A 14,211-nucleotide genomic window follows, 5' to 3' on the forward strand; every position below is an offset into this window, starting at 1 on the left:
ACAGACGGCAGAGATGCTGCAGCTCCACAGACGGCAGAGATGCTGCAGCTCCACAGATGGCAGAGGTGCTGTGAGTCCACAGACGGCAGAGATGCTGCGAGTCCACAGGTGGGCAGAGATGCTGCAGCTCCACAGACGGCAGAGATGCCGCGAGTCCACAGGTGGGCAGAGATGCCGCGAGTCCACAGACGGCAGAGGTGCTGTGAGTCCACAGACGGCAGAGGTGTCGCGAGTCCACAGGTGGGCAGAGATGCTGCGACTTCACAGATGAGAGAGACGTTGCGACTCGTTATGTTTTTTTTTCGTGTTGTATTTAAGTCCCTCAGTTTTCTATCCACGCAGTGAAATAATTACTGATATGACTCCAGAGAATTCTAACACAAGACATAGCCTGTCCACATTACTCATTCAACAGCAAAGGCCCAGTGATATCCTGGAAACTGCCATCACAAAGATGGATGGTGTCGAAACAGTGCCTGGATCCCTGCTTCTTTTTTCTTTCGTCAGTCGATTGTACTGAAATATGGGCCATATCATGATGGTTTTTGAGAATTTCAAATAAAATGCACGATGATAGAGTTCTTCAAAAACTAACCACATTTATGGACCTGCTTTGATTTAGCTTTTGCAAGGGGGGAGGAGAAAGAGAGAGAGAGAGAGAGAGAGAGAGAGAGAGAGAGAGAGAGAGAGAGAGAACATGATGTTTTTTGATATCCTAAAATAACGACATTGGAAGGCCAGTTCTCCTACAAGGCCAATTATGGTAACTGTATTTTTAAAGGGGAAATATGATACAGACATACAATGGGATACTGTGCAGTATTCAGAGGTAAACAAATCTTGTGAAAACGCTGTAATTTAGATAAAAGCAAGACAGTGGTGGGCGGGGGCTGATGTGAGGGAGGAAATGAAGCAAGTGTAATGGGCGCATTGAGAATTTCAGTTCCAGCAAGATGTAAGTGGAGACAGACAATAACTGGGGCCGCCAACACTATGACAACGACCATACAATACACTGACAAATGGCTGCTGTGGCGAGTTTAATATCTTGTACATATCTTACTATATTAAAATCAGAAAACAAATTCCGTCCTGTCTTACCATGACCTAACTATACCCTCACACCCACATCCTCTGCTCTCTCTCCCCACGGTGCCTCCTGGAGAAGGAAGCAACGAACGAGGTTTTAGTGAGGACCATTGTCATTGCCTTTCTATTTCCACTGCAACACTTTCCAGATTGATTCAAGCATGAACGGCTTGCAAAGGGCAGGGAGGAGAGCAACAACTTCTGGTAGGCGCTCACTCTGCTCTCCGGCACTCTGATTTAGACCTCTCTCTTCTTAGCTGGGATTAGCTACAGAGCCCTTGTATATGGCTAGAGAAGGAACATGTGCATGTTTTGGAGTATGCCCTGCTCTAAGACGAGCAAGCCTTGATTCATGCGGGTTTGGGTAACAATTCTGGTCTCAGGCATCATCAAAGGGTTCCATTATTTCTCTCCCTTGTTTTCCCTTCCCATGAGCGTTGAATCATGTCCATGCCATTCAATGATTAGCTCACTAGAATGAGGTCATCGGAGAGCAACTTGCTCCTCTCTGTACTCCCCCCACCCCCACCAGCCACAAGAAATCATGACTGTGGTACCACAAATGATATTAATAAGTGCAAAAGTTCCTTTGAAATATCTAAGGCAAGATGCTGAAATTTTGCTGCTGTGGCCGTCACTTTAAGATGCTGGTATACAAATATAGTACTTATATTAATTTTATATGCACTTTACTTTAATGGAATAATTAAAGATTGTTGGTAACATAACTTGGTATGTTACCTGTACTTCTGGGTGCTAACTATCCAAACAGACCCAAACTCATAGTACATTGCATGCACAACAGAAATAAAACTTAACTGGAAGTCACACTGTGAGTAGGCAACTGGAAATCTAATGGATTCCTTGCTGTTTCTAGTTACGAGAACGTTGGTGTGTCCTAGAACCCAAAACCAAACCATAGGTCCAGCATTCTATCTGACATTCATACATTCAATGTATATAAACCCAAAATATAGTGTAGTGTATTGAAGAGCATGAGCCTCAGATTTGTGTTCAAATGCCAGCTCCACCATATGCCTCTGAAGGTTATGTACCTCTGTTTGCTCAGCTTCACAGTGGACCTAAAAGGACATTGTACTAATAGCGCTTTTTGAGAGAAAAATAAGTTAGCATTCATAGTTCTCACATCCTGGTATGCTGCAAATGCTCCATTAATAGCCTGAGCCATGAAGAGAAGCCAGTCTATCAATACGGCAAATCTGATAAAAGTCACTTTGTATCTGCTCACTAAACAGTGTATGATGTTCACCCATCACAACTTCTGAATCAGTCAATGGTGGGAATTCTGTCCTGTGTCCTAACTGTTGCTTTTAACCTTTAGGAATCCAGTCGCCTCAATCACTCCATTACCCCATGTAAAACAAAGAGGCTCCTGGGATTTCCTAATTATTCAAAAATAAAGCACAGACAGGGATACAGTGCCCATATGTAAGAATGACTCACTTTCGATGGTAATTCATGAAAAACAACCGTTATCCCAGAAGAACATAAATCAATGACCATATGACGATACATATGACGAAACATATGAGGAGGATTGGAAAAACACGCAATTTCTAATATGATAAGCTTCATATGCACATGGAGAGCTGAGCACAGCCTTCAGATGACAGATGGCTTGCTAAATCCCTATGTCCAAAGGATGATAGACCCAATACGGCCCCCACGGTAAGAAGTTGCTAAGTCGAACACGGAGTCGGTTCTTATTCTCAGCTGAATATATTTTTAAATCAAGCCACAGGGAATACTTTTGTTTCTATTCAAGTGGGACTTGCACACAGAGTTCATGGAGTGACTTAATATCCTTCCTGCAATCAGAATGGTATGCGGCACCAGTATCCTTCACACATAGCCAGTTCCTGAACATTCACAAACAAATGCCCATTCCCAAGGAAACAATCTCATTAGATGCCGCCCGCTGGAATATGTATTGTTCCTCTCGGAGACATGGCAGTAAGATCTTTTAAGATTACAGACCCTGGCTTCCCCTTGAAAATTCAACAGACTCTTAAGCACACGGATCTAAGTGGGAACTCCATTTTCCTAACAGCTCTTGACATTCCTGGTAGAGCCAACGGAATGATTTAGTTAGGTCTGTAGTCAGCAGGAAGGTGACTAGCTACTGACTGTGGATCTGGATGGGTCTGTCTTTTAAATGGTCACTAGTCAGGGACTTCCTTGACACTCTTTAGATCTGTCCCATACAGAGCATGCTTTAAGCTTTAAGTCTTTAAACGAAACAAACCATGAATTTTATTAATATTCAGGGTACAAGGATTTTATTGTTTTTCCTTTGAGAATGAAAAAGGATCACCTAGCAGCCCATAGTAACGTAATCAACACGACCCCCTTGCCTTAGGAAACCACTGCTCCTAAGTGTGTGTAGTCAGAGGCTCCGTTTGAAGGTGAAGAGTCACATTTATCCTTTAGCAAGAAAACAGTATCAACAAATCAGCGGTGACTATCCACACAAACACACAGACAGGAAAAGAATGTAATTCAAGCTGTCAGCCCAGTGGCCTTCAGCATAGACTCTTGCTGTTCCCCTTCAATGAAGATGCCCTATAAACTCCAGGCAGGCTGGAGATTACTCCTTAGCTCTCTTTTCTTTCCCCAGTCAAATAAACAAGTGTTCGCTTTTAAAATGTGACCGGAGTATGAGTTTACCTGCAAAAAATCTACCCAACACACATACACACACTGAGTAAACTTTCTCATTCGTTCCGTTGACGCACGGAGGATTTGGAATTCATGATTCACGTCTTACTGGGAAATATTCTTGTGATTTATGCGGCGCTCAGTGCTCTCACAGACTGCTTAACACTGGAGTCTAAAGTTATCTGGAAGAGTTCCACGCAGCGTGGCATAGGAATCTGTGCGGCGTACAGTGCGAACGGTAACTTTCTAAGTAGTACAAGACAGAGCCAACAGAAATGAGCGGCACCCTGGCAGTGCCGGCAACTCACCTTGTTGAATTTTAGTCACTAGGTGATGGCGTGCTAGGATCCGGCTCATCCTGTAGGGAGAGCGTCTGGCAGTCTGATCAAATCGCAAGTACATCTCCTGGCTCTCAGGTGTCATGGGAGTTAGATAGTAGCAGCCTGCAGCCGGGGTCCTGGGCACCTGGCTGAACATCTCGGGAGAGTTCCCACTGCCACCTCAGCTGCCCGTGGCTGTTCACAGCTGTCTCCAGCCTCGGCCAAAGGCACCGAGCCCCAGGAGAGAGCCACAGACCCAGCGATTTTTAAAAAGAAAAAGGAGTGCCAAAAGCCACAAGTCAGAATTCCAACCCTCCGGGTCCCTCATGTGACCCCAGGAGCCAATCAAAGCACGAGGAGAGGGGACTGGGCGTGTCCCGTCAGCGCGGAGCCGGGGAGGAGAGGCAGTACCAGCGGATCTTTCACACAGTGCTTAAAGCAAATACTGGATTGGAAGTACCAGGGACTGACAAAGACCCCAAACCCCAGAGCTGAGAGAGGAGAGAGGCACAGAGAATTCAGAAGGGGACGAACAAGCCCTGGCACAGGAACCCATTCAGGTTATGAAAGTTAGAGAAAGCGTTTTGGCTTTTCTAAAGTCAGAGGCAACTAGAATTTTTTTTTAAAGGGGTGGGGAGCTGCGTTACACGTCTTAAATAAAGAGTACGGGTCAAATAAGTACGGGTCACTGGGTATAAAATTTCAACCTTCATTACAACGGAATTAATTAAATAAAACGTTTCTAAACAAACTTTTTAATCCTATGTTGACACCAGAGGTAAATAAAGAAGTCCCGAACAACCATGCGATGGAGCATCAAGGCTCTTATAGACAAGACCTGAATAGACAACCCGTGCAGAGTTATGTACTCAGCACCCAGCCGTGCTCCTTTAATTTGTCTGCGTCCCCAGCTTTTAATCACTACGAAACAAATACAAAGTCCGGGTCCTATTGAAGCTGCCGCCAAGAACCACTACACGGGAAGCAGGTACACTGGCAGACTGTGGACAACGTGCAGAACCACAGGGAACACTTGTAAAGGCGAATAGGAAATATCTGGTCACGTGTGGAGGGGGGTCTCGATTTAAAAAAGAAAAAGAGAAAGACAAACCCAATGCTAGTTGAACAATATTACATGACTGGGGTGAGGGTAGCAAGCCAGACCCAGACAGAGATATTAGATAGGCTTAAAAAAAAAACAAAACAAAAAACAGCCCCAAACAACAACAGAAATTGAGTCTGGGAATTCTGACATGGGACCTGGGGAGAGCTCTCTCTGCAGGAGAGTTCTGTACCCACAGACGTTCAGGCTGGAAACCGGGGAGCAGGGATACAGAAAACTGCTGCTCAGTTTGACCATATCTGAGGAACCACATAAGGCAAACCAGAATCTCTCCTCCCCATTTTCTCTTCAGAAGTCTTTGATGTCAAAAGGAAAAAAAAAACAGAAGGAAAAGAAAAGGAAAAAGGAAAAAGAAGAGAAGAGAAAATGAAAGAAAAGAAAAAAAAAAGCCCACAGAAAACTTATTGCATTCTAAGCCTGGAGCTGATAAATAAAGTTCTTTGAGTTGCAAAGCTCGTGTCCAGATTGTTCTCACTTTTGACTGACTCAGAATGAAAAGCAGCTTACCTACCAACTAGAAACTTTCAATTAAAAGTGTAACGGGAAGCTGGAGAGAAGGTTCAGTGGTTAAGAGCACTGGCTGCTTTCCCGCGGACCTAGGTTGGATTCCTGGCACCCACATGGCAGATCTCCACTATCTACAAGCCCAGTTCCAGGTATCACACGCCCTCTTTCTGTGTCTGTGGGTACTGCACTTGTGTGCTGCACATACATGCACTCAGGCACACAGGCGTACATATATAATAATTCAGTCTTTAAATGTGTAACAAGACCAGTTAAGACCTTGCTTTTTGTTATTATTACTCCAAGCTGCTCATCAGCATGTAGTGTCTTTCCTTGTGGAAATTTTTGCTGGCCTAATTTTATAAGATACTGTCATGACAATAGTGAATGAGTCTCGTGCGATGACTATGCAAAAAAGAGGCAAGATATTTTTCAGGTAGAAAAGGAGGAAATCATGTAGAAAAGGATCAGACCATGGGCTCTGTGTTCTTATTGGGGTCTAAGATTCTTGTTCTCCTGTATCCTTTGTAGTAGGTAAGAGGTATGTAAGTAAAGCTTGGCATATCGGTAGCCTGGGTCTGAACCGTAGAAAGAACGAACTCTAACACAGTATCAGATGGCGTTAGCTAGGCTCGCAGCATCAGCACCAACTGCTAAGGGAGTGAGACATTACTGTCAACTACTTTGGGCATGTGCTTTTGGCTTGATGGTCCAACACCAAGGGCATGAAGCCAGATAGGTGACGTTATCACCTCTTCACTGGGGTGAGAGGGGATGGGAGGGAGTGGAGAAGAGAGAAGCAAGGGTTTGGTGTTTAGGAACACTGTATGTGGGCCAAGATGATAAGTAAAGGCAGGAAATGGGGTGTAGCCATTTTATTATAGTCACGAATAACCTTAAAGGCGGGACATCCCAAGTACCTAGATTATGGTTCATTGCTTTCTTGGATACATTTTTTTAAGTGTATGGAATGATTCTTCCTCAGAAGCATGCCAATAACTGAACAAACAATTGTGGCCTGTTGTTCTGTCTCCTTGCTTGTATGATGAGGAGTGTGCTTCGAAAGAGACTAGATTACCTTACTTAGAAAACACCAAGACTGTAACTATGTATGATTTGGCATATACGCACACTGACATGAAAGCAACATTGCACAGATGGGTAATAGAGAACAAAAACTGAATTTGAAGGGGGATGTTGGAGTCTTGATTGAAAGAAATGCAACTAAGAACAAAGCCATATGCCACAAACGCCAGTCTTGTTTTTGGAAAGAGCATCCAAGGAGAAGATTCCCAAATCTTCTGTACCACACGCAACACCAGTAATTCTTATATTAGAGCCCAGGTTGCATCTGTTAATCGAGCCAACTGCCCACAATGTTTTTGTCATTTTATATTTCTAAAGCCGTTTATTTAAAGCAGATGGGTGATACCATTGAGAACTTGTTTTGTGGTAACTTATTGGCATTGCAATGAAACCTTTGCTCATGAACTGCTTTTATCCTGCAGTCCTAGTGGGGAAAAGCGCAACAGCGGTGGGCAGTTCTGTTCTCTTTAAAGTTACTGCTAATTTCTCTGGACGTGTCCACCCTGCATATCATGGAGACAACTGCCACTTCATTCTGGTGAGCAAGAAAGTGGAGAACTAAGTGCTGAGAGAGGGAAGGAGAAAGAGAGAGAAAAGATCCAAATACAAGAGCATCTTCCATGGCTTATCCTTTCTTTCATTCGAATTCCTTTAAACATGGGGAGAAGTCTGTGGTATTGGAGTCTAGTTTTCACTCAGCTTTTCTTCTCTGCTGATCAAGAACAATCTTTTCTCGCTGTTTCAGGCAAGAACAAGCAGATGTACATTAAAACAAAGGGCAGAAGAAAAGAAGCAAAGACAACAGAGCTAACTCACCATTTTGGGGCATCCACTGCATGCCAGGCCTCTGCCTGTTTCTAACCAATCTCCTCAGCAGCTCGTGAGGTACCACATTTTATAGAAAAGGAAATAGAGACTGATGGAGGTGAAGTAAAGGCACAGGTCACAAGCAAAGGCAAGCAGAGCCACTGTGTGTCTCCAAGCCAATGACGTTGTTATTATCTTTCTCTTATCATTCACTCGGAACAGAAAAGATGAAGTCCCACACTGTAAAAGATGCTGGAGAAATCATTAGGTGATAGAATTTTGGGAAGGTTTGTTGGAAATCATCATAGACCTCCTTACTGGTATGTAATCCTGGGATATACAAATGGAGATACAAGCACAGGATGGGTCAAATCCCACTAAGACAGATCTGCACATCCTAAAACGCCAAGTCAGAGTCCAGAACACTTGACCAATGACGGACACGGGACCTCTTAGGAGCGATGGCTGAGAAGCAGACTCAGCTCTAAGGGGAGCGGTGACTGTGCCCACACGACCTGGTCCATGCGATGAAGCTGCTGTGCAGCTATCTCCACTGAATCAAAACATTTCCATACAGAGGGAATGAGGGGAATCATAAGATCCGGAAGTAAACTACATTTTCAAGGCTCGGAGAATGTGGAAGTTTCCAGATTCGCAAATCCAATGAAGTTATCTCAGCAGCAGCAATCACTGGGGGAGCACACCATTGCACCGGGATGAGCGGAGAATCCTGCAGACTGTGCAGGGAGCTCCAAGGGTGCAGTACTGTGAGTCACCCGAGCTGGGCCGGGCATGCAGCTGTATGCTCCTTTAGGTAACCTCTTTCCCACGTCACAGTGAGGACTTCCGTAAACTCACTGGCTTACCAAACTATTCTGGGGTGGAATGATTTCTTTTGGTGTGCCATCATGTCATTGTCCTCTGCTTTCTGCTTATTTCAAGGCCAATGGCAATTGTTGGGACTGTGCTGTGGTAGCCATTCTCAACGTAAATACTTCAGATATAGTCAAAGATTTGAACTCTGACCAAAAAAACAAAACAAAACAAAACAAAACAAAAAAACAACTTGGGATGTTCAAAATGCCTGAATCTCTTGATGGATGACCCCAGATTGGCCCCCATGGAATCCTGCACAAAACAAAACAAAACAAAAAAACAACTTGGGATGTTCAAAATGCCTGAATCTCTTGATGGATGACCCCAGATTGGCCCCCATGGAATCCTGCACACATATCGCAGAGAGCTAGGTGTGCTTTGACAGAAGCCAGGAAGCTCTTTCATCTGTCGGTTGCTCCTTCTACTCCTTCACACACATTCCAGCCTCCTCAGCAGCCCTCTGTGTGGAGGGAGCCAAGGTACTGCCGCTGCCAAGCAGGGGAATACTTGAGATACAAGTAGCAGGCAGAAGAGATGCAGAACTGATTTAATAAGCTGCTTTTGAAATCATATGAACCCATAGGTGCAGGTGGATGTTAGAGCGTTCCTGTGGGGTGGACGCTATTTAAGATGCGTGGACCTAGCTCAGTGCCAACGGCATTCCCAGTCTATGAGCACTACAGGCTTAATGCTAAGTGCCTGCAAGCCCGTGGTGCCAACACTCGCAGCTATGAGCACAGCTCATATTGGATCCCCAGCTTCACAGCATGGCTCCCATTTAGAGATCAGATGCTGCTACAGTCTTAGTACTGAGCATGGCCAGAGGTTAATTCACCCTGAATGGGCCCTAGGAACCATCCGTTCTAGTTCAGATGGCCAGTGAGCTGGTCTGTCTTGGCCTAGTGCCATGAGCCGTATCCAACCAAACCAAAGCTGACTTTGGTCACTTTTTTTCACAGGTCAGAGGTCCCCTCCCCTTCCACTCATGAGGATCATCGGTTAAAACCTACTGCCATCTGGGGCTGGAGAGCCAGTTCAGCAGTTGAGGGCACTGGCTGCTCTTCCTGAGGACTGAGTTTGGTTCCCAGCACTGGCATGGCAACTCACAATCATCGTAACTCAAATTCCAGGGGATCTGACTCCCTCTTCTGACTTCCACAGGCACTGCACACACATGGTGCACACACACGCATGCAGGCAGAACACTCATGCACATAAAATAATTTGTAAAAGCACTCTACTGCCTTCAGAACATCACCATGACTATACCCCAGTTTATTATCAGTCAGACCTGCAGATCGTCATATGGTGCGTTAATTACACGAGGCTCCTCCTTGCTCTGTCAAAGCCATCTGCGCACGGCATCTGTTGTGAGCAGTTTGTAGGCCTGGGATTCAGGAGGGACATTAAACGCCTTCTAACCATCCAGCTGATTAGCACCATCGCAGCTTTCCTGTGAGATCAATCTATCCTTGCCCTTCCCATACAGGCCATTTTTCTCACAGAGAATCCCGAGCTGTTCTCCTGTACAGTTTCTAGCCAGCAACCTTAATTCTGCCATGGGGAGTGCGGCAGGACCAATCTATTTCTTCTCACAAAGGACCGTCCTTCAGGTGCTACCAGACTCGTTATATGTCATTCTTGGGACCCTTCTGTAGGCTAGACATTCCTTCTCCTCTCTCCTCATGATATAACTGTTCTTCGGGGTGTTTGCTTTTGTTTGTATTTACTTCAGTCTGCCGCTATCCCTTTAAAAATGTGGCACTTTGCCTAAGCTCAGAAGCGCAGACACAGCTAAGCATCGCAGTACTATGGCAGCAGCGTGAAGACCAAACAGTATCAGTCTTGCTCTTCGGTAATCTAGTGTGACATTATGGGAGATTTTGTTTGTAGTAACTTCCTTTTGCTTATTTGTGAGCTCAGCTCGTGCATCACTGCGGTTGGTGTGAGACCGAGGGCACGGTTCTTGCATGTGAGTGACTTGTGAGGGATGGAAAAGAAATCACCATCACGCCACTTTTGAAGTGGTGAGTGGGAGGCTCTGTCTGTTGGCCCAGACCATTTTGTGGCTGACACAAAACTGCGTGGTGTTTATGTGTCCTAATATCTGGACTCAATAGCTTTGAACTCAAGGATGAGGCTTTAAAGTTTCTGGAATCCTTGAGATGGCTTCCACTCGTGCTTCTTGTCTCCAGTGGTCTACTTTTACATAGCTTGTTCTGGTGATAAACAAAAACTTCTATCATTCAAAAAGCAAAGAGCAGTGTGCATTTGGTGGGCAGCTAGGAGAGAAGAAACAAAACAAGAGAGAGAACGTCTGTTTGGAATTCCAAGCCTCACAACCCTGTGTGCTTGGTAGGTGGTAATGTGAGACTCTGTGGAGGGTCCTTAGCCTTAGGGAAAGCAGGTTATGTCTGGCCTTTGGAAAAAAATACTATACCCATTTTATGTATGTAGTATGGTAGTTTGATCTATGTATGTGCTTTGTATTAATCACAGACATATTAACATATTCATCAATACCCATGGTTGCTGGGGGTGAGGACATTTAAAATCCGCTTTCTGACTATAGTCATCTCTGCACACTGATCTCCAGAATTTATCCAGCCTGTGATAGAGAAATCTCACTCTGACCAATGTCTCCTATTCCGCCCATCCCCCTTCCTCAGTCCCTAGCAAGCTCTGTTCTACCCTCTGCTTCTATGAGCTCACTTCTCGATTGTACGTGCAGGTGGGACCACGCAGCATTTATCTTTGTACATCTGGCTTGCTCTGCTTAGTGTAGTGTCTCCAGGTTTGCCCACTGAGTGGTTCTGTAAGGCCTGGGGTGGGGTGAGAGGAGGGGATGTTTACGTCTTAGCGAATATAGGTGCCTAAATATACGGAGCTTCTCCTGAGATTTCTTATCTCAGCAGAACTCGGTTACTATCAGGGCTCACAGTGGCCTCTGAACAACCTCCCAGAGCGCCACCATAATCATATTGAGTCTCGTGGCACAGACCTGTTTAAACAGCCCAAGTATTGCACGGATCGCCAGGCGTGGCCGCCTTCTCCTTAGCCTGCCCCACCAGCATGATTCATCACTAATCAATCACAAAAGAATGCTTCTGAGCACCAAAAATGTGTTTGCTGCAAAGGACAGAACATCTCGGAGAGATTCCTGCGATTTGTAATAAATATAAAATACCTTCCTTCATTTCCAGGCTTTGGGGGTCTCAGGGGCTAGCCTAGATCTTGGCTTGTTCTCAGAGTGGGTTACATGAAGAGACCTAGTCTTGGTGTTTCATTAATCAATCAACAATTTTGCAAGTAAAACATAAAGGAGGCAAGGTAGTGTGGAATGCACAAAGGTTACAATTTTTTATATAGAAATGTATAGTATAAAAGAATAAAGAAAATTTGCTAGAGGGTAATTATGGCTGTGGATGATGCTTCTTGAATTTCCACTTTTCAAACATTCTAACTAATTCCATCTCCTTATGATGAAAAGATAAAGCCTAACCTGTAGTTCACACTAGAGGATGTAGAGGAGAAGCCTTAGTCTTAGTGAAATTCCAGCACTCTCAGTGAAGGAAGGCAGAGAGAAAAAGATACCCATCGGCGGTGCAAAGATTGTAGACACTGTCCTTCAAGGCTTGGGCCCCAGACACAGTAAAGTAAAATTCCAGTGCTCAAACACTTAGGGAAGGGAAGACAGAGTCTCTTCATTTCTCTTTGCGAACACTGCCATGTGCATACATTCCTACATGACTGCCTCCACCCCCCGGGGGACTGGGTGCCCTGCCCAGGGGACAGACAACACCGTGTCTAGCTGCCTGCACACACATCTCCCCTGACCACGGGAGCTTTGCTTTCTCAGGCCCCACTTCAACCACGCTACTTTCGCTCATACTGCTCTGCTGTTGTAAAGACCTGAGCGTTGCCACTCCACTGATGTTTAAGCTGTGGTCTCTCTGGTGCCTACAAATGGTTTACACGCCCAAAAGCCTAGCAGAGACGTCTACACAAATGCAGACACATGCACACACATACATGTGAATGCACACACACACTTCTGCATGGACACGAGAATGCTCATGCACATACACAAGCTGGTCACACAAGCACATCCATTGACAACTGAATGGGTGCAATAAGTGATGACAAATGAACGGATCAAAACCTAACCCAAAAGATGAAAATTAATCTCATGTGACTTCGATGTCCAGTATGCATTCATAAAAGGCTAGGTATGGGGACAGTTTCTTGTAAGCGTAGCTGTGGGGATGCGGGACATGTAGATGCCCGGAGCTCAGTGGCTGGCTACACTAGCTTACGTTTGCAAGAGCTAGGCTACTGAGAGCTCCTCTTTGGACACCACCTACGAGGAATGACATACGAAGATGTCGTCTGGATTTCACATGCTTGTACTTATGTGTTCATGTGCATACACACACAAGCATCACATAAATTTGAACACACACATACAAAATGATCATTAAAAAAATGAAGCTTAAAAACTAAACAGCCATAATTTCCCAATGCAAGTTCTCGAAGGCACCTCAAGGTCTTTCTGCTGTCAGAAGAGAGTAGGTTTGGGGAATTTTTTGCAGCCAGTGCTTCCCATTGGTATTCTTCTGTAACTTCCACCTTGAAGGGTTTTTTTCCCCTTGGAAAACATGGGCTGGTACATTTATTTCAAAATGGTTCTCAGGGCTATAGCTCTTCCTTCCTAGTCATTTGAGCCTACGGAGAGCAGGCTTAGGATGACTTCTCATCAGCAAGCAGAGCAGAAGTTCGTAAGGCTGACATGCAGCAAGGCAACGCTAAGGTCAAGGACCGGCACTGCTCTGCCCCGGCAGTGCGCACGCTTAGAGAAGAGAAGGGGCAAATGCATGGCTATCTGGAGGAGAGAGAAGAAAACCAAGGCGCCATCAGCAAAGCCTGGCCGCGAGCACTGTCTGTGCACCAGTGCTGAACCAAGAGGCTCTGCAAGCTGAGAACTGACTGTGACATTTATTACATATAACCCAGTGCAGACTCGGCTCCATCACCTTTGGGGCTAGGATGCTGACGTTTTGGCAGTTCATATTCTTTGAAGACTTGTGTGACAGGCAGCGTTTCAAACAGCTAACATGAGTATCTCACCCAATCCCAAAAGGACCCTAAAAGCTAGCAACTATTTTTCATCTTTGCATGTAATGAGGAAACTACACCCTCGTCTCCTGCTCTGGCTGCCCCCATTCACAACTGTACAGTTTATCTCCTTAACTAAAGCCTCGGTATTTGCATATTCCAACTAAGTATGGAAAGAGTCTCCAACTCATAAAAAGAATGAAGTCCAAAGTCTTCTCTGTAGATAGGCAGTGGTGGCACACGCCTTTAATCCCAGCACTCAGGAGGCAGAGATAGGCAAATCTCTGAGTTTGAAGTCATCCTGGGCTACAAACAGAGTTCCAGGACAGCCAGGGCTGTTACACAGAGAAATCCTGTCTCGAAAAACAAACAAAGGAACAAAAACAGTTCTCTGTCTGAGATTGAAGTTATGAACCATTTTCAAAGGGACTTAAGAATTTGTGGATTTTTATAACAGCAAGATCTGAAAATTGTCCCCATGGATACCAAGAGATGCCTTTACTTAAGACCATATATTTTTTTTGTTTTTTGGTTTTTTTTTTGGTTTTTCGAGACAGGGTTTCTCTGTGGCTTTGGAGCCTGTCCTGGAACTAGCTCTGTAGACTAGGCTGG

The 14,211-nt window shown here is 45.0% G+C and overlaps 1 protein-coding gene across 3 annotated transcripts in view; it reads right to left on the minus strand.

Moving 5' to 3' along the window:
- Positions 1–14,211, minus strand: part of Stard13 (StAR related lipid transfer domain containing 13) — a 210,949-nt gene that overhangs the window by 159,684 nt on the left and 37,054 nt on the right. For 2 of the 3 annotated variants that reach the window (XM_026778054.1, XM_026778056.1), the window contains exon 1: positions 4,077–4,342. The exons of the other annotated variant lie outside the window; for it this stretch is intronic. In XM_026778054.1, the coding sequence (XP_026633855.1) occupies positions 4,077–4,245 (169 nt within the window). In that variant the 5' untranslated portion in view covers positions 4,246–4,342. Of the gene's footprint in view, positions 1–4,076; positions 4,343–14,211 lie in introns of those variants that run through there. 3 annotated transcript variants of the gene reach the window in all.

The sequence above is a fragment of the Microtus ochrogaster genome, unplaced genomic scaffold (genome assembly GCF_000317375.1).
Source record: "Microtus ochrogaster isolate Prairie Vole_2 unplaced genomic scaffold, MicOch1.0 UNK102, whole genome shotgun sequence".
NCBI classification, from domain to species: Eukaryota; Metazoa; Chordata; class Mammalia; order Rodentia; family Cricetidae; genus Microtus; species Microtus ochrogaster.